At 38.6% G+C, this 21,657-nt stretch overlaps 1 protein-coding gene across 3 annotated transcripts in view; it reads right to left on the bottom strand.

Annotated features, from left to right (window-relative positions):
• Positions 1-1,502: 1,502 nt before the first annotated feature.
• The window catches only part of ARHGEF10 (Rho guanine nucleotide exchange factor 10), a 117,367-nt gene continuing 97,212 nt past the window's right edge, over positions 1,503-21,657 (bottom strand). For all 3 annotated transcript variants that reach the window (XM_075498038.1, XM_075498036.1, XM_075498039.1), the window contains 3 exons: positions 15,707-15,881; positions 8,833-8,955; positions 1,503-6,838 (listed from right to left, as the gene is read on the bottom strand). In XM_075498038.1, coding sequence (XP_075354153.1) covers positions 6,324-6,838; positions 8,833-8,955; positions 15,707-15,881 — 813 coding nt within the window. In that variant the 3' untranslated portion in view covers positions 1,503-6,323. The remainder of the gene's footprint in view (positions 6,839-8,832; positions 8,956-15,706; positions 15,882-21,657) is intronic.

Genomic DNA, 21,657 nt, shown 5'->3' with positions numbered 1-21,657 from the left:
TCCTTTCATCTGAAGCTGTTTCGTGTTGCTATTTTGATTCTTTGTCTTAGGAGGCGAACAGTGTTTCTGGCAGTTTGGTAGCTGGGCATGCCTTTAAGGAAAATGCTATGATCAAGTAAGCACAAGTACGAGGGAGCAGCAAATCAACTAATTCTGAAAATCTTGAGCTAGATTTCTCAGATCAAATAGCAGATAGATCTAGCAGCGTGCATGCTGCATTTGTGAGGAAAGTGGGATGTAGATACAATGTATAGCCATCAAACCCCTAAATCGGAAAGGGGGAAGGAAGTAAATCAGGATTTGAGCTGTGGCGTGGTGCAAGCAGCTGATGAACCATTGCAAACTAACACTAAGACTCCTCATACCACCCACTGGTATCTGCATGGTAGGTGTCAAGTCTATGCTAGCACATATTTCTGTCTCCTGACTGTAAGAGACCGGTCTCCAGTTCTAGACTGCTAGGCGTCCATCCCATATGAAGTAAGTTGTATGGATACATGTTAGGCTGCATCAGTATCAAAAAACCAGAGACAGAGAGCCTATTCTACAAGTGGCACCGCGCAGTTTACATGCATGTAGTTAATCAGTCCCCAAAATATCCCAGATAAGTGGCCCTGTCAGTGCTGTCTGATGGCTGCAGCCCAGGCCAGGCTCAATCCCAGAGAGCCTGCCATGGCCAGAACTATGGTCACAGGTCAGTGCTTAAGTTGTCGCCCTAGTCCTGGCCAGTTCACTAGCACAGACAGTTTCAACAGCCACACATACAGGATGCCTGCGAGGAGGAAGCAGTTTAAAGGGCTAATAATGGGCTTAGAAAGCAGCGATGGCTTTAATTTGTGCACTTTTACAGACTAGTCACGTGGCTTCAAGTCAGGCAAACACTTTTCAACTCAGTTTCTTCCTCGCTATGAATGATATTAATCTGCCTTCTTAACAGGACTATTATTATGTGAAGTATTGTTACTATGAGGATATGTAAAGCAATCTAAAAATACTGTATCAACTCCATGGTATCATTCGTTGCAACACAGATTAACTCTTACAGAACCCTCCATTATAGTTGCACCTTTCAAAACACAGATTTTTCTCACCCCCAAATACATTTCACAAAAACTAATCTGTCTTTATGCAGTCAGAAAATTAAATAGGACAGAAGAGAGAGGAAGAGTGAAGCTTAAGCACTGAAACACATTTCAGGAAACCCTTCCCAATATTCAGTTCTCTCTCAATGGGGCAGCATGCAATTTTTAGCCCTCAGCCTCCCACCCATAAATAATGAGTTGTAAATTCCCATTAGGACAGAAGCTGTCTTCAGGTGTGTGAATGTACAGTATCCTGCACTCATGCGATTTGATTTTGATGTTTTTCAGAACCATATATTAAAGAGATGTGGTATAAAAACAGGAACAAAAAGGCAGGTTTTACTAGCAACCAAATGGCTCTCAATAACTCTTCTTGTTTATTTATAATAGTGCAGGTACACACATAAAAGTTATTGCCTAGGCTGATGAATACAAGTCTCAGAATTTAATCACAATCATGGGATTCTGTATATATCCTTTAGGGCAGATTAATTTGAATGAATTGCCAGTTAGCAACTGAAAATTAATTTCCTCTGTTAATACTTTTGCTCTGCAATACTAATTTTGAATATTAATGCTTCTCATTTTTATGCGTTACTCATGCTGCCCAAGTGCTGATGCATACTCCACATAGACAGCATAGTATAAATTCTACTGCTTAGACACCATTTGGGTCCATTGATACAGGGGTCAAACTTATTGTAAAAGACTGCAACGTTTTCAGAAATTGCATTTGCTGGTGTTTAAATTGTAGAAACTATAAAACTCAAAAATATACATCTTTGTTGTCCTAATCACATATCCTATTTTCCCTTTCACGAGTCCATTAATATATACATTATTCATTATCACGTGCCACAAATTCTAGCCTTCTAGTTAAAATGACAACCTGAGAAATGTACTTCTGAAGTTAATTTTTGTCACATTTTTTATCATTTTTCTCACTTCATACTTTGAACATAAATACATGAGTTTTATGGGTCATGTTATAAAAAAACACTACTATGTGTTAGAAAACATATGTAGAATATATCTTAGTGGTTACACTTGCTCCCCTCTTTTCCTAATATTTTCCATAACTTCTATTAAACTAGAAAAGCAGTATCAGAAACCGAAATCCAACCTACCTAGCAGCAGAGTCTACAACAGCTATAAAGACTATTTGCCAGCTGTAAGAGAAACTTTGGTTCCTGCCTGTTTTCATAGCAAGGTAATACCAGTTAGCTGTATATCAGAAAACAAACACTGCACCTTGTGCTCAGTTAGTTACTAAAAATCTAGTTCATGACAATGTGTGTTTTTAAAGACAGACATACAGCTTCTCTTTTGCTTTACAGCTTAGTAAGATAAATAGATACGTATTTTCAAAATAATATAAAGTAAATGAGGGACCCAGTTCTGTTCTTACTGAAGTCACTGGCAAAGCTCTGATGTACTTTCAGAAGAGCAGATTTGTACTTTGTTTCTACTGTTTTATTGATAAAACTGAAGAAAATTACATTTCAGCTGGAAGATAGGGTGAATTTCACTTTAAAACTCTCATGCATTATTGCTAGCAGATCCTGTAATACCGCCACACGTGGATGTTGAATGTGTGGTGGACTCTGCTTACTGCTCCTAGTGATAAAGATCTGTACTGGGTTTGTGCGGCAAGGTTTTGGTAGCAGGGGGGCTGCAGAGGTGGCTTCTGTGAGAAGCTGCCAGAAGCTTCCCCCATGTCTGATAGGGCCAATGGCAGCCTGCTCCAAGATGGACCCGCTGCTGGCCAAGGCTGAGCCCATCAGCAATGGTGGTAGTGTCTCTGGGATAACCTATTTAAGAAGGGGGAAAAGTTGCTGTGCAACAGCAGCTGGAGAGAGGAGTGAGGATACATGAGAGGAACAACTCTGCAGACACCAAGGTCAGTGAAGAAGGAGGGGGAGGAGGTGCTCCAGGCACCGGAGCAGAGATTCCCCTGCAGCCCCTGGTGAAGACCATGGTGAGGCAGGCTGTCCCCTGCAGCACATGGAGGTCCATGGTGGAGTAGATACCCACCTGCAGCCCTTGGAGGACCCCACGCCAGAGCAGGTGGATGCCCAAAGGAGGGTGTGGACTCAGCAGAAGGACTCACATGGCAGAAGTTCATGGAGGACTGTCTCCCATGGGAGGGACCCCACGCTGGAGCAGGGGAAGAGTGTGAGGAGTCTTCCCCCTGAGGAGGAAGGAGCGGCAGAGACAATGTGTGATGAACTGACTGCAAACCCCATTCCCCGGCCCCCTGCGCCACTTGGGGGGAGGAGGTAGAGAAAATCAGGAGTGAAGTTAAGCCTGGGAAGAAGGGAGGGGTGGGGAGAAGGTGTTTTAAGATTCAGTTTTATTTCTGCCCATGACAGTAATTGGCAAGTGATCTCCCTGTCCTAATCTCGACCCAGGAGCCTTTCATTGTTATTTTCTCTCCCCTGCCCAGTTGAGGAGGGGAGTGATAGAGCGGCTTGGTGGGCACCTGGCATCCAGCCAGGGTCAACCCACCACATGAGAGAGTGGACATGATCCTCCGGTCCCAAAGGCATGGATGTGGAAACCCACGCCCAAAGAGCACACAGAATAAAACCTGTGATCTTTTTACGGCAGTGTAGCAAAGGGATACTAGATTATACATGCTTTATACACAGAAGAATCTTTTAACATATTTTTCAATATACATACATTAAACTGTACAATGTAGTACTTCCACACAGTGGGCAAAGAGCAGCTCCCAGGGCCACAGCTATGGAAAAGCGTAGAAACTGCAACTAGCCAAGCAAGCCCAGGCAGTAGGCCAGGGAGAAGAGGAAAAGTTTGGGAAAACGTTGTCAGCTGCCTGGCTTAGAGGCACTTTTTTTTTTTTTCTTTTTTTTTTTTTTTTCACCAGGACTCATGCCAACACTAAGCCCATGCCAACACTGAAAACACCCAACTGAAGTTGTGAGATACACAGCAAAAGACACAGAATAAAAGCACAAAACACACATGAAGACCCTAAGCCTGCAATCCCATCTGTAACAAGTGTCCTTTGTGACTCATTGAAGTCTGTGCTATTATGGCTCAAGAATCCAGTTCTGATCAGGATGTAGGGTGTGGGCAAAACCTCTGAAAAGAAATGGGGGTGCGTATCTGATTTTTGAAAAGCCTATTTCGGTGCCGCCTAGCAGGCAAAGACTGCCTGCATTGGCATTCCCTCTGTCCCACGTACTTGGTGTCAGGTGGCAGGGAAGACCTGACATTACTCTGGTGCTCTCAAACTTGGTAAGTCAGCCCACCCACTGATTTTGGGGTCACCTTGATAGAGGTTTGCTTTTTAGAGCAGACAAACTGACAATTTAAGAGGTACACAAATCTGGTGCAAAATAAAGAAAATAAAATTCAGCAACATTTAAATAAAACTACTGCTATTTTGAAAAAAAAACCCTTTATCTTCTATCGAACAAAATAATTCAGCCTCTAGTACTGTTTACCTTGAAATCTCAAGTGCTGGGAAACACTGTAATTATGGTTGTTGTTGATTTAAACTAGGCAGATTGAAACAAAACATGGTGGAATCAAGGAGTTTGTATTAGAGATAGCAGAAATAATTTCAGGGCAAACCACCCCCTTACTAGGATAATAACGGTACCAAAGTAAGCAAGAGTTTTACTTGATTCTAGGCAATGCATACATCTGACAAACGTTTGGCTTTGGATATATGTAATTTGTATTTTATTCAACTGATGGACAATATTAGAGTTCTTAACATATTCAACTGAAACTTAACCGTCCTAATTTCTCTGTATCTTTCAGTCTATTGAGGGAAAAGGATGTTCCCAGTGACTCCATTCAACACGTTATCTGTATTAAACATATTTTGACTGAAGAATGTCTCTCATCACCATTTTTGGCAATGTCTTTCTGAGCTGAAGGCTTTGTCTTATATTTCTCGTGCAGAGACTAGCGCATAAAGCAATTTCAGCACGAATCCCAAATCCAAAGTTTCCCTTGGAAATACATTGATTCATTAAGAAATGACGATTAGGTCTCTATTTAGAATTCAGCCCTCTAACACCACCAAAGTAACCGCTTGCCCGACTGAGTGAATGAAGCTGTGCACACTATTTTCACAATATCCATTTACAAGACCATGCTTTGCTGAAACTCTGGGTGAAAAGAGGTGACCGCCACCCAGATATGACCATATCTCTGCTGTTGCTGTTGCGCTGTGACATTATTTGATAGGTGTTTCCTGAGGACACAGCACAAATCAATAGATGTAGGGCCTATACCCACAGTGGTTACCTGCACTTCCTATAGATATTCCAATATTAGTATATTTCTCCCCAATTAATGATTTAATTAATAATTTCATTACTAATTTACTGGATGTGCATGCCTCCTTAAAAACAGCATAGTCCATGTCTAGCTTTGATACTGAGTTGCCAGGGGGAGAATGCATTAGCAGCACTACAATGCACAGCTATCCTGTATCTGTATTTTCCATTTGCCCTAAGCCATAGCATCCTTAGAACTTTCTCTGTATAATGAAGGGGAGTCACAAACACGTTGCACCTACCAAGAAAATTAACGCACTTTTTATACTGCAACATTTTTAATAATACTGAGCATTAGAAATAATAATAATACTAAAAAAAAAAAAAAATCTATGTTGAAATAAACAAATACCAATCAATTACTGTAACTGCTTTTGTCCAGACCATACTCTGGCTTGTGGAATGATGTTACAAACTATTATAGTAATTACCAAATTAATATTAGCTTGCATTAGACTATTTATTGTTTAAAAATATTTGCTAATTTGTTAATATCTACAGTCCATGCAATATGTCACTTTGGAAAAAGAAACAACAGCTGATTTACATAAGCAAAAACCAGCATGAGACATGGCATGTGTTCCTTGCCTTCCCTAAGTGCTATAGAACATAATTATGATATTTATAAATGTGAATATAAATAAGGTAGAGATTCTAAAACCATTTAAAAGTGTCTAACAGATCCTTTTTGTTCCAAGTATCAAGGACAGCATCAACAGCTAAATGTTTTCCAATACCCTAACGCTGCAGAATGTTCTAAGTATGTGAAGACTCTGTCTTGCAACCCTTAATCGTGTGATCAAAGCCTACTGACATTGCTCCCAGGTGTATAAAGTCTATCCATTTGGGTCCTAAGCTGGCATTTGCTGTAAAAGGATATCAGACTTTTTTTAATAGCAGAAAGTATCTTGATTTAGTTCAGTTAGATATTTAATAGTGGGATTTGCCAGACCATCACTGAAGACACTAGTTCATCTTGTCGCTGCTGCTTGGTCTTCTTGTTCACTCTTCTGTGTCCTTGGCCACCAGAAATGACTAACACTGAACTTGCTTTCATTTTCTTGGATCTCTGTCTTTTACTTTTAAATGAGATATTTTGATCCTTCAAAAGCTCATAAATGTTACTGTCCTCTGGCCTATGTTCTAGGGAACTTGATCCGTGAGACAAAGTAAGGGATCCAGAAGAGGACGACAAGTCACTTTTTTGTGCAATGGATCCTACTGAACCCCCCAGCCAAATTGCCGTGTCATGGGTGTTACTAAGGGAAGAGCCTGGTCTTTCATTGTGCAGAACATTCTTTTGGTCATCGTCTTTAGGTTCTGAGCCAGGAGGCAGGCTGTTCCTCAATTTGTTTCTGTTCTTCTTGTTCATAGATGTAGCCATTACAAGAAACTTGACTGGGCCATTGTGTGCATGATAGGACACCATTCCTCTTCCTGGAGCCAAAAGAAAAAGACAATTAAAGAATGTTATTTATTTTACCACAGTGTTCCACCATAATTAGTTCATGAAATTTGCTCAGAAAAGCATAACTCTTAAAACCCTATTAGATGCATCCAGTCTGTCTTTCACCTTGTGTGTACACAATTTACAGAAAAAATGTACAAAAAAACCCCCTATTGTACCACAAGCATTTTAGGACTGTACTAATAAATCAGCTGAAGCATGGCATTATGAATTTTAGTTGACTTACTTTTGTGCTCTGTTCTCACAACAGCATAAGTACAGAAATGCTGCTAACTTCTTGTTGGCATCGACACAAATGTAATACTGTGAGTTTTCTCCAGTAATCCACAAACAAAATACGTGGTTTTCAATTAATCCTCTTGTACCTCTGTACCTCTCCAGAATAGCATAAGAACATCTGTTTCATCATAACAAACCCCTCCACACTATACAGCAGGAACTAAACCTCATCGTTCCGAATGGTTGTCTAGTTACCATGGCAGATTCGAAAGGAAATGACTGAACAATTATTTTTTTCTTTTTCTTTTTTTTTTTTAAAGTATTTAAATAGTGGGATGTTGGTGGTACAAGGAAGGTTTACACTGTGCAAATCATTAGAATGTATGAAAAAACCAAGTTGCATATGGTCAAATTCAGAAGCTATAACAATATCAGTATAGGTGGCTTCTACAGCAAAAAAGAAGAAAAAAAAAAAGTAGCACTCTACAATATGGAAGAGAGCTAGGCTATCAAGGGAAAACCCCACAATGCTGCAAATCACTCTGTCCATCCCTAACTCCCTAATGCATTCCAGGTTATGATAAAAAAAAATATTCTGCTTTTACAGGAAGTGCAATGATATAAAATGAATTATCACTATTGGAAGCACAACTGGAAAAAGTCACAATTTTTCAGTTCAAATTCCAAATAAGGTATCAAAAACTATAAAAATAGATCTCTCAATGTAATGTTTCTAGATCTGTGAAATCCGACAAATCTTGATGCAAAATAAATGCAAGAATATACAGATGACATAAACCACAATAATCAAAACAGAAAATGGAAGAATAAAATGAGAGATTTTTTTGATTCTGCAACTATGCATTTTCTTGTACTGTGTTTATTTTCACCTAACACAGGTTCCATATTTTTTAAGAAGCATTTATCCTGTGTCATACTGGATTATTGCTGCGTATTTTGCTGAACACAGATGATTTCGTTTTCATTTTGCAAAGCTAGATAAGCTTTTTTTTTTCCTGAAGGAAGTTGCAAACAGCTTGCCACATAAAATCTGCCAGCTTCCCTCCGCAGCACAGAAGCTCGAGCAGAATTCTGAACCCAAAACGTAGCATGGCAAAGCCTCTATTAAACACACTTTAAAAATCTTGCTTCTGCTAGTAGCTTAAACATTTGCAAAGTGATACAGCAGCATTCATGCGTCTGTATTTCAAATGGGGTAATATGAAAGTAACTCAATAAATACATCTCTCCAAAATGCAAAAATCTTGATCATTGTCAAAAAAATGAAATATATACTTTCATATATTCCAAGTCTCCTGTTTTAGGGAAAAAGGGCACAAAACCAATTTACTGAATAACCAGTCAGACAACATATTAATTTTCAGTACCTATGTCTCTAAACCTAATGCATCTATTTTCCCCACATCTGGAAGAAAGATTGTTTGCATCCTCTTCTCATCCCCATATATTTGACCATACTCCAACAGGATTAATGCCTATCCTATTCCTATGCCCTAAAGAAAAATAGTTGTCCTAGCTCAAACTACTGAGACAAAACTAGACAAGTATCTGGATATCCTGTAAAGCTCAGGAAGAACAACAAATACAATTTCATCACAAAGCTCTGGTATATATCTAAACGATACATATAATTTGGCAGATTAGCTTAAACTAGTGACAGAAGAGAAACGAAATCTTCAGTATAAAACCATTGCAGTCGATCCGTTTGAGAAATTTCACTCACCAGTTACTTTGGGAATCCCCTGCAAGCGTGGCACTGGCAATGCGACTATTATACCCAGGTTTGTTCCAACCAGCAATAAACCATGGCACACCAGGAGGCTGGTCACAGAAACACGCTGCTGCCCTGTGAAGTTTGGGAAGTGCTCTGTTACTTAAGAGTGATGATCTTTGCCCAGATCAAAGTAACTTCAGGCAAACAATCAGCTGTACCGACTCATTCAGCAAAGCACTCATCGCAAAGGCAAATATTTTGCTGGATAGTGGTATTAAACTTTACACACGACAATTTAAATACTATTAAACTCCTGAAACATTCTGTCCTAAATGTCTAACCACAGTATCTAAAAGTAGACATAGATTTTCTTTACAAATATGCTTTTACAAACAGACTATATTTGTATATTCCCAATAAGAAAACTGAAAGGCATTTCACTTCACAGTACTCAATAATATATTGCCATAACACGCTGTACTCAAGAATCAAACCTCTTCGTGATTACTTTTTTCCCCTAGTTTTTATTCTGTGAAACTACATCAGAAGTGCTCTGCTCCCCTGTTGACGTTTGGGTCTCCCCGTATAAGAATGGCATTGGCACACTGGAACAAGTCCAATGGAAGGCGACCAAGATGATCAGGAGACTGGAGCACCCAGTGTACAAAGAGAGGTCAGAAGTGCTGTCTGCACCTATCTGACGGGAGGGTGCGCAGGAGACAGAGTCAGACTATTCAGATGTGCACAGTGATGGGGTAAGACACAACGGATTGAATTTGGCACATGGGAAATCTGGACTGTAAGTAGGGAAAAGCTGCTTCATCATAAGGGTGGTCAAATACTGCAACGGGCTGCTCAGAGAGGTTGTGGAATCTCCATTCTATCCAAAGATATTAAAAATTTGTCTGGACAAGTCCTTGAACAACCAGGTCTAATCAGGCCTGCTTCAAGAAGGATGGACAAGAGGACCTCCAGCATAATTTCCAAACAAAATTATTCTTTTATTTTCTACAACATATTATTTATGGGATTTCTATTTTCCTAATGAAAACAAAGTAATTTTTGCTTGCAATGCTTACTAAATATGTTTGATTCGGTTTAGATGGATTTTCAAAATGGCCTTGCCACGTTTCAAAAATGGAAACCACTGCCTGCCCAAACTTCTGCCATGGCCCAAGTTTATGTGGAGGAACATTTAAAGTCTGCTGGAATCCTCCAGGTTCAAAACCTACATGTTCTTGGATGTATTATTAACTTTACATGCAAGAGAGCAGTCATTCCCATCTTCATCACAGCTCTCAAGTTGTTAATCACTTCATCAGTAAGTAGGGAATTTGGATTCCATGTCTGACACAACTTGGATAAACTCGCATGTTCCACACTTTGGAAAAGTACCTTAATTATGGTGTATCACAAATGAATGCATTTTCCATCTCGTCCCTTGAAGCTGAGTCAATTTACATCCAAGAACATGAATCACAGACCCACGGGGAAAGCAGGGAAGGAGCAGCTTGACTGTAGCCCAAAGCACTCAACTGGAAAGCAGGAGGCGGACCACAGTTCAAGTCTTTCCTCACAGAACTTTACCAAAACAAAGTATTTACAACACACCAGCAACGGTGCGTTGTAAAAGGCACACGTAGGCTGCAGCGCCAGATCTGGAATCCCAGCTCTGCCTACCCAAAACCACCTTCTAAAATATCCTAAAGGCATGATGATTAGGTCACCCTCGGCAGGTGTAACAAGCACGAGTAAGTTGAAGAGGCTCCATCTACTCATGCAGACCTTCAGAAACACCTATGTTGTCTTCCATAAACTGTAGGTGTTTATGCTGGTAGGACTGCATCATCACTCTTCAGGTAAATAAGCATGGATGGTCTATGCCTATCAATAAATTACAAGCCTTTTGAAGCTTCGAGTTTGCTTTTTTGATAGGGTTTTTTGTTTGGTTGGTTTGGTTTTGGTGGGTTTTTTTGGTGTGGGTTTTTTTGTTTTGGTTTGTTTTTTTGAGGTATTAATGGGATTAATTTAGTTTCCAAAACAAAGCACACAAAGGCACTCCTTCGGCACAAAAGAAGTTCAAACGGTGATGCCTGAACACCTCTGTGTACTGGAGTTTTCAAAAATCAGTATTTGAATGCTGTGATTTAGAGGTCGGGCTTGCTCAAGTTATGTATGACATGTGAGTCCTCTCCCACAACCGGTGCCACAGCTGCAGGTTAGCTTAACCTCACTCCATTTCACTTAAAGTTTGTTTTACGAAGTACAAACATAAATATGTAAGTACAATTTTTAAACTTTTAAAATTATCAAAAACTCCAATTGTACTTTTGCCTCTCAAACCCCTTGCGGAAGCAAGATGCTCACATTTTAAAACAATAGATCTTTAATGCTTTTTAAAGCCTTTAAAATGTAAAATAATATGCATGATTTCATAGTCCAACCCTGAAGCAACTTCTAACCAGTAATTTTTACCAGTGAAAACTGGTAATATGCATTACTATTTCCATAGCTGAAAACAGCAACTTATCAGCCAGCAACTTAGAATCTTAAACACTGAGCACAACCTTAAGCGTGAACCATCTATATATAGTGAGGTCAAAAGGAAAACCGCTTGCTTTGAAATCCTGGAAAAGCAGGAAACATCTGCATCTGAAAATATACTTTGAAATAGCGCATAACAACTCAAAAAATGATACATAGCTTAAAAAAACTATTAAAATATTAACTTAAAATATTAATATGTTATCTGCTAGCCAAGGTTTGAAATAATAGTTTTCTTTGTTATTTTGTGACTTTTTGTTTTGATGTATTTCAAATTTGGAGGGAAAAAAACCAATGTTAACCCAATTCTCCAGAATGCGTTATGCAGTAAGCACAGAAATTAACAAGTTAAGAAGGGAAAATGATAAACATAAATGCCAAAACCAATCACATACTCTTATCTTTAAATGACAGCTTTCAGATCACACTGTCCCAATGCAATGACAGAACTGTTAAAACCTGTAAAAGAACCTGACCAAGATCTTGACTTTATGAAGAACTGAAACCAACAACTGAGCTTATACATGGACAAATGGTTTTATTGCCTATGTTCTGCTCTGTGTTCACCCTTCTCAGGTCTCAATTACAACCAGCCACCAGACCCAGGTAAATCCTCATGTGTTCCCACACAGATCTTCTGAAGTCAACCCTGGGTAGGTGCAAGGGCATACTAGTGCATATCCTCTTACATGACCATGCTGCTCTTACTACATAAAAAATAAGCCCACTGTACATATTGGGCTGACCTAAAATTTCCCCCAATCTTTTTATCACTTCTCAGCAGTAAAAATCATGGAACAACTGCATTTTATGGTCTGGCACCTGGTGGGGTGGCGACAAAAGAAAGCCGTACGCCTCAAAGCATAGTTTGTTTTCCACAGAGAGGAAATGATGCATTTTTTTTCTTTGCTCTTCTCATCTGTTTCCAGGAAACACACATGCCATTAGAGGATATATGGATATAAACAGAATACAGCAACTTAAGCAGAAATCACCTCTTTGTTAAACAGGTAACCTGTCATCATCCATATGAGCAATGAAATGACATGTATCAAGGTCACAGAAATCTCTTTAAAAGGACAAACTCTTTTAGAGCTGAAAGGAAAAACATGTTTAAGGATGTTCTTGAATAATGAAATACTGAATGTGACTATGAAAAAACACATGGACTGTCTACTCATGTACAGTATTTTTTTTCTTTTTTTGGTGCAAGCTGTGATACAGGCTGGTGAAAAGCTGCCTTTGTTGAGATTTCAACTACGGATCACAAACGCTAAGCATAAACTTGCTCTACAAATAAAGTACATTGCACTAGTGAAGCGTGTATATTTGTCTTCAAATATTAATAGATTTTTTTTTTTCCCTGCTGCTCAGTATGCCCTCTGTTCAGCTAACAGAGCTGTGCTTGGGCCACTTAAAAGCAATCCAGCTGTACTGTGGTTTTCTAGATAATGAAATAAATAGTTACCTGGACCTATAGCAATGATGATGCTCTTCCTCTCAACCATTCTCTTCCTTTCTCATATGGCATTTGTGCTTTTTTGGTGTTTTGTTATAGAACACAAGCTTGTTATACATTATTAGGAAGTATTTTTGATGTTACACGAAGCAAAGGTACTGTGGACCACTCCGGACTAAATGTCTCTCCCACAGTTGCTTCTGTGACCCTGGTTTAATTTCCAGTTCTGCATTCCTACAAACTTCCCGTAACTCCGGAAAGCAAGAGCCCTCCCAGCTTCATTCTTCATAAGTAGATTGCCACAGATTTAAAAAGTTAGGTCCAGCAGATAAAAGATTCTGCCAGACACAGTCTGCTTTTTTACATTAGTAAACTTTTTCAAATCATAAGGACAATCACCTCCTGTGCCATTTTCCTGACACTTCATTCCTCTGTGATCATGTCCTGCCCACCGTGCTGCAGGGTTGTCCTCCTCAAAGCAAAGGAGGCACATCCTTTACAACAAGGAGAGCAGGCAGTGATATTTAAAGCCATCTTCACCTAAGAACAAAATTGGGAAAATCTAATGCTATGAGAATTGGTTACTAAGGTTATGAGAACCTCCTACTCCTCTATCTTAATTCGTTACTACAGCTATCCTTTAAATACAGCACTGTAACTCACGGTAACCATTCCTGACAGCAACAGTAAATTTTTCTTTTACTTCTACTGCATGATAACAAAATAATTTCATTAACTTCATGGAGTGACATTCCTCTCATTTACACTGCTTTAAATGAAGACACAGATGACATCTCCAGGTAGCCTATCGGGCCAATATTACATGTTGTTGTTCCTACTAAAATCTTGGCAAAAGAAGTCCAACTTCTTTGAAGTTATATTGAGATCTTGCCTTTTTAATCTCTCAAGCCTCTTAGCAATATTTTTACACCATTTTCTTCTCTCTCATTTCAATACAAGTTGAATTTTTACTTGTCTGTTATTTTTGCATATTAAGGAACTCCTGTTGGATTTCAGAAAATTAACAGAGCTGTTTCCTTTAAAACTAAAAGTCCTAAAAATCCCCAGTAAAGGCAAATACCTATTTTGTAAATACGCAGCTATTTCACTCTTTTTCTGTTTCACTTTGTTTTTTTTTCTTTTTTAATCTCAGTGTATACTACACAGAGCTTGATTTATTCTTTGACTGCTTTTAGTTCCAAAAGGTCCTTACTGCTGCTTTATTATGTAAACCTCCTACTCCTCTGTCTTTTAGCCTTTGTTGTTGCAGCATTATTGGGATCATATAAACAGGCCCAAGAGCTGCTGCTAAATAACTGAAATTAATTTCATTTTTAGAATGGATTCTCCCTTGGAACATTTGCTGTAATAATGTTCTACTCCTGAAATAAATTTCCATTTCCATTCACTGGCGTGCTTTTTGTGAAGACACTGAGAAAAAAAAAAGGAACTAAAATGGGTAAGAATGACACCGAGGAGATATAATTAGCCAAAATTCTTTTTAAAAAAAAAATGGTATGTTACATCAGCAGTTTTATTACCATGGCAATGAACACTAAAGCTAAAGTTTTGAAGATTTTTATATACAGAAAATATGTATAAGGGAGGCCCTACTTCCCTTCCCCCCAACACTATAAACAGCAGAACGTATTAAAAGTTAATAATCTTTTTACAACTGATCTTGATTTCTTTGCATAACTGTGATGAATTCAATCAAATGACCTATTTAAAGGCAGGCAATTTGCTGCTGTTCAGTGTTAGAGCTACAGTCAAACACCACGTATAAAAAACACCCTGTCTAGATCATGATATAAATCGACATAATTTAAAATAGAGCTTTATTGCAAAGCTAATGGCATCTGAAAGAAAACATGATAAGAAGACAGAGACTGAAGAAGTGAAACATTTTTGATCTAAGATTTATACCTAACTCTTGTAAGAATATAAATATAATTTCAGTGCAGGAAGAACTGGCTTCTGCTAGAAACGAAGCGATAAAGCTGGCGCACACATTGCCCATAAAACTGCATCAGCTCAGTCTACTGCAGTCTATAAACAGGGAGAGACAGAAAGAACGGTTGTCCCCTCATGGGCACCTCATGCTCAGCCATGCCAGTATCACTTTTCTGTCCATCTCTTCTCCTAGCACTGCCACAGCTCCCACCTGATGTGCTTGCTGATGCTGAGGTCCTAGCCACTCACTTGCAAAACTGATACAGGCCAGTGCAACTGCCTGTGACACTGATGATTTGGGGACGATAGAACAGCTTCTGTCTTAAAACACTTAAAGATCTGTTAAACTTTATCCACAACAACCACAGGTTCCACCTTTACTTATAAGACTAACCTTTTAATTCAACAAATTAAAGCTCCAATCAGCAAAACACTGAACACGCTCTGAAATGGCAGTGTGTGAGTGGTTCAGCCAAGTTCACTGGGACTACTGATGTAACTAAAACTAAGGAAGTGATTTTTTGGTCCAGATCCTGGGCAAATTGACTCCATTGTGTACTTTGATACTAAGTTCCAGAAGCAAATACTAAACTCTGCAAGCCAACACATTTTCATGGCAGACTGCATTGTCCTACTGCTTCACAGTCACAAAAAAAAAAAGACTAAACAGAAGAATCCACATGCTTATCTATATAATTACATTTATAACCTCTAAGGAGGAGAGCTGGTACTCAACCAGCTCACTGCACACGTTGTTCTTCTGGGCAGGCGACAGACTGTGATTTACTAAAGCAAATAGTCACGAGACAGTTATCAGACTCAAAGTCCGAGAGGGACCTTCAGATTCTGGCCTGATCTACCACACTCTGGAGAACGACGGTGATAAAGGCAAAACAAAAATGTTATCATTCACTGTGATTCAGCTACCTGGCAACATATTGTGAACAGGTGTGGCAATGTTAATATCCTGGAGGTGTTTCAGTGTCTCAGTGTGGAACAGGCGAAGCGTAGATCCAGATGTGAAGGCAATCCAGATTCCCACTCCAGCAACAGCCATGTGAGAGATTACCATCCCTTCCTCTTGGTGGGCTTCAAAATGGCTCTGTAAGAAAAACAGGGACTCTGTGGGGAGATGCAACTGAACAACATCATTCAACCTTCCTTATCAGCTCTTCAGTGTAGGCACTGCATCTTTGTCCTCCGTGTCAGGGACAAAGCCAGCTTCCTCTGCTTTGCTCAGGATATGTTCTGACTGCTGCATACGATGTGTTAATATTCCTGTTACCTTTTTTTGAAAATGCATCATCATTAGTATGGAAGGATTCTAAGCTCTTGAGCTAAAATTCTACCTAATGATAGAGTAACTTCACAGTAACTTAGATATTGTATTTATTAAGAATATTGCATGGTAGGGGCTGGCAAGCCCATAACAACTCAGACTTAAAAGGATTTTGTATTTCTTTATTGATACTCCTTTGGGAAAACTACCACAGATGAGGTTCCTGGGAGTGGGCAGATTTTTTCCTAATATGTTACTTTTATCTACAGCAGAACTCCACTTTAAAGAATAAAAAAATATTTTTCTTCTGTTCTGTTAGGGGGTCTTTTCAGAACAAGGATAATAGAATCAAGGAAAAAGTCATCTTTAGAAAGTAGAGTGTTTATGAATGTAAATACGCAATTATTTGCTCAACTACGTACATAACAACGTAAGCCTTAACACTGTGGCTCACAGACACTTGTGAATTTCACAAGTATTAGCTATTTTGTTTTCCTGTCCTTCAAAATATCGATGCTTCTCATTAGAAAGGCCAAAATCCTCCTTCTGAAGATAAGTAATACAAGACACTGAAGAAAGACCTTTTTTCTTGATCTAGTGCCTTCACAGTTCCAACTTCTGCAGGGCTCCAGGAAGGCCGAACCTCTCTACATGCCCCTGTTAACGTGCAAGATAAAGCTGTAGTAAAGTTCTTTAATCATTAACAAGAAGTAGGGATATTTTTTTTCCAGTTTTGTCTTGTAAGTAAACTGTCTCTGAAGTTAGACACAGCCTTTTAATGTTGTGCCAGCTATTATTAAATACAGAGAGCTGTTCTGATAAACATAAAACTTCCTTGGCTAAATAAATGACAAACTGTTCCTTGGATACAAATCTCTCTGAGGGATATGGAGTATCTGCTCCAATATTCACACTACATATTACAGACTCTTAATTATATTTGCAGATAAAATGCAAAAGTACCCGCTTCCTCCTTGTAAAAGTACACTTAGATTTTCCATGCATTACAATTAAGAGTTACATTTTGGCCATTTTGCATCAAAATCTAAATTACATGTTTCTCAGGATAAGCTCTTAGCCTAAGACAGTTATGTTTTGAATATATTAGGGTTATAGATATATTGTTCAAATTCTCCATCTCAATTCAACAAACAGGCTAAGATCAGAGGTAAAGAATAGAAATTTAAGTTTTTACAAAGTGTAACTTCTGATATTATACTTAGTAGGCACTTAATTTTCTTTTCATACTTTATTACTCCATAAATTAGTACTTACCACTGAGAAACTGGCTGTTTAAAAATAAGGGGAATTTTTTTTTCTTTTAATTTGTTAACATTATTCTTCACATGTTCAGTTTTTAAAGGAACAGAGTTTCTCTTCAGCTATTAGGCAGTGGTTCAGTTTGAGTGTTACTGTATTACCTTTTGACTCTTCGAATAACAACACTGCAGAATGCACAGTAAGCACCTCTAACAGGCACATTTATATTCACTGTTCTCCTCAAGTAACCTCCATTCATTCTTTACCAAATGATATACACAATTTGAAAATCATACGATTTATTCAACAAAAGAATTCATCCATGAACAACATCTTTCAAAGCTAGAAAGAGCTCTTATGACAAAATTTCCTGATAATCTCATCATGCATGTTTCACTGCAAAAAAGATTTTAAAATAGTAACTTCTGTTACAGACTCATACATCGCTACACTGATGACCAACTGACTTTTGAAAACTTCTCGGGGACAGATCCAAGGCCGCTGAAGTGAACCTGACCAGCAACTTGCACTGTTTGAAATTAGAAGAAAAATGAAGCAGATCGTAAGAAATGAATTTTCTCTGGAGTGGTCCGACTGCAGCTGACAATTCTGTTGGTGCCACTGTAAACAACTTGCACATGCATTTTTGTCACATTCCATTTTTACCAGCCAACTCATTATACTCCCACTCAGTCTGTCCTGCCGCTCGTACAGCTGTCTGCTGAAACACGTAGACACATTTAAAGTAAAACTGCAATACTGTCAATGCCACAAGAAGCATGTAAAAAGAACTATACTTCTCATTCCAAGGGTCTTCCAACATGGAGCAGGAACATACTCCAAACCTGTACGTTTTTTTACAAATGCATAAGTTTTTGTATAGAGGATAGCTTTGACTCATCTGTTTCAATTACATATCTATCTGAAAACCAATAGCTGGCCTTTTTCTTCAATTATTTTTCTTCTTCTCATAACAAGAAACAGAGATACAAAGGGACAAAAATGTCTTATTCCCTTTGTTATAAAAAAAATTGAACTTCTTTTACTTTTCTCTTTTAGTTTTCATACCTACATTCCTCTCTATTCAGAACCCAGCTTTTTTCCCCTCAGGCTCTCTCGTTCAAACTCTATAGCAACACAAGAGCTGCAGAAGACATTCTGGATGCCGCAGCCCGCCTGCCCAGCCGTGCAGCCCGACATAGCTCACTATTGTTTCAGCAGCGCGGGGCATAGCTGGAGCCTTTCTTTTGAGGGGGTGCTCACTTGCACCAAACAGCTGCGCCAAGAACTGAACCACGATTTCTCAAGCTTCGTGAGAGATGCATAATGGGTATCATTGTCCACAAGGTAAAACAAATGACTTTTACCACTTTAAAGAAGTCACAGTACTCAGGCAACGTACACTCATGTATAGGGATTTTCATTTGTTTTGTTTTTTTCAGCTGAACATTTCAGAGTAACTGGTGTATAGTTAGCCAAGTTTTAAAAACAAGACAAAACAAATCAGGATGGAATGCCATTCAATTGGTGACTTTATTCCGTTAAATACTCTGGCATTTTTTGTTGTTTTTAAACAAACACATACTGCCTTTGCAGAGTGTAAGGGTCTACAGGCAGAGACAACTATGGGATCAAGGTCTATACCCAACAGCAGTACAACTGTCAGATCTAGGGTCAAGACTAAGGACAAATTTCTTCTTCACAGAAAGAGTACCAGTGTATGTAATTAATATAAAACAGCAATTGATGCATTTCTCATACATCCCTTGCCAAGGAGCTTGAGGCATTGTGCCAGTTTGGGGGACTGTGCCACTAAAAGACGTTTCCTAAAACATTCTATTACAGTAACATATCATTAAAACAAGTGAATTGAGAGTCTTATCTGTATCAGAGGTCAAAAAAAAGCACGAAAAGTGAGTAACATCCAAACCCAATATATAGGATGCCGAACCTGCTCATTTACTAATAGTTATTTTTGAAAAAGCTTAAATAAGAATCTTAGAAAAGCAAGGAGGCATGGAATGAGATTGTTTTCAAGGATAATGTACTTTGCACTTAGCAAATGCACAGACAGTTAAATATGATGTACCTATGAAGCAGGGAGTGCCTCACAAGGATGAAGTTTACAAAATGGTCTTGAATATGCTCATGGGCTTGCACAAAGATGGCCTTAAAAACTAGTCAGGTGCCTTTATAGATAACGTATATGACACAGAGCATATAATATGTATGCACGATAGTAGAAAGCAATGAACAAACAAGCAGCTGTAATTTGAAGTATATGAAGATATAAAGGAGTTCAGCAAAGAGGGAAGAATAACAGTTGAGCTGTGCAACACCTGGATTCCTGTTGGTAAAGATTAATATTATGCAAAAAAAAATCTTGAGTCAAATCATTACTACTAACTCTCAACAAGAGAGGGCACAGAGGGAGAACAAACATTTCCTTGCTGCTGTTTCCCTTCATACAGCAAAGCTTCTGCTCTGCACAGTGAGGAAGAGGTAGAGGTAGCTCAGATGTATTCAGCTGCTGATATTGTAAATAGATTCCCTATAGACAAAGTCTAAATTGCCTCATGTACAATATCATATTGAAACAATATTGCCAATGAACATGGTATGCACATCATAGCAGATCACTTTTGGAAATATAAACCCAGGAAGTTATCAAAACAAGTCAGGTAACTGAACAGGTAGCAATAGCAAAAACATTAGTGAGCTGTTTAGTCTGGTGATGAAAACAAGATCAGTACTTGCATGTATCTTAGGATCAGTAAAGAGGTAACAGCAAATCATCATTTGTTCACAATTCTATGAGGAAGACGACATGTTATGGTACGGATACTTATGTGGAATAAACAAGATGACCCTCAGCCAGCCATACAAAAATTCATCACGTTCTTGAATAAAATTATCTGTGACAAGAAAACATTATTTAACCCATACGCACCATTTCCAGTTGCACCATTTATTATATGTTGTTTGCTGCAACATTCATTGCCTGTATATTAATTATAGCTATAAAAGTCAGTGGATCTATAATAATCTGAGCTCTGAATACAGTGGACGGGTTAGTTTACAAGGCACTCTGGAAATGAAAAGAAACCTCCTGTGGTGCTTTTGTAGGAAAACTTGTAGTAACAGCTGAAAAATGAAACTACCACGTCTGAGAGATATTGATAGAGTATTTGTCATTTTATCTCGCTGAACTTCTGTTTTCAATACTGCAAGCCATTATGCTATACTGTATTTTGATAGAGTAAGCTTTATACATTCTTTAATCCTCAAAGCTTGCCTAACTCTGGTTTTGTTCTCCTGTGCCAAAACAGCACAGCACACCCCAAACTGCAGCCATACCACCTGATCTAGGAAGAGCTTTGTGACAGTAGTAGGCCAGAATTGCCAAACTTTATTTACAGAGATCTGGCCATATGTAACCAACCTCACACAGGAACAATCTGGCTGTGATCTCTTACCGTTGCTATGTATTTCTTGGTGAGAATCAGAGAGATTCATCTTCAAAGTCTGTAGGACAGTAACCAGGTGACCCAGAGGCTACCCTGCCCCCCCGCCAATGAAGCTAACAAAAGATCATTTCAATCACCTATCCAAATCACTCTTCCAAAATCTTTCCCTCATCATACCATTCAAACTATCAACAAAACAAGACTTAAAGAAAAACAAGTAGGAAAATACATGATCCGAGCATCTACTTGGATGAAACAAATCACCCAGAAAGCACAGATAAAGACAGAGGAAATTAGGATGTTAGCTATTTCCCTGCAAACCCATGACAATGACTCACAGAATCAATTGTACCAAACAGACGATTGTTGGGAGAAAACACGATCATCAATGAAACAAAAAAGCAGCTACAAAGCACACAAAGAAGGAGGCTGTGAGCTCATCATGATTCCTGTTTGAAAGAACTTCATGGCTGTAAACATCATGCAACTCAGTGTAACTGTATTGTAGGTTGAAGGAGAAGCTTAATTCCTAAAGCTTCATCAACTCTAAACTTAAGACCGTCAAGACATTCTTTTGGTGGAGGCTGCAATTTTGACAGAAATGAGGGCTTAATGCTTTCTGGAAAATGTGGTCACAAATATGAGCTTGAAATCCTTAACACTCTTCTCTCCTTCCAGAAAAACTGACTTTTGTATGATTATTCATTGGAAAATGTCCTTACGGAAAGCAAATTTTTTTAGGCCACTGAGAAGCAAAACTCTGAAGAAATATATTATGAAATCATCACAAGGTACAAGTAACATCTAACTATGTAGAGGCAGTCTCAATTAAACCTCCTTCTGGAATTAACAGGCAATTCCTACAGGCACCC

Source organism: Mycteria americana, chromosome 3 (genome assembly GCF_035582795.1).
Source record: "Mycteria americana isolate JAX WOST 10 ecotype Jacksonville Zoo and Gardens chromosome 3, USCA_MyAme_1.0, whole genome shotgun sequence".
NCBI lineage: Eukaryota > Metazoa > Chordata > Aves > Ciconiiformes > Ciconiidae > Mycteria > Mycteria americana.
This window is presented reverse-complemented; position numbering and strand designations above follow the sequence as displayed.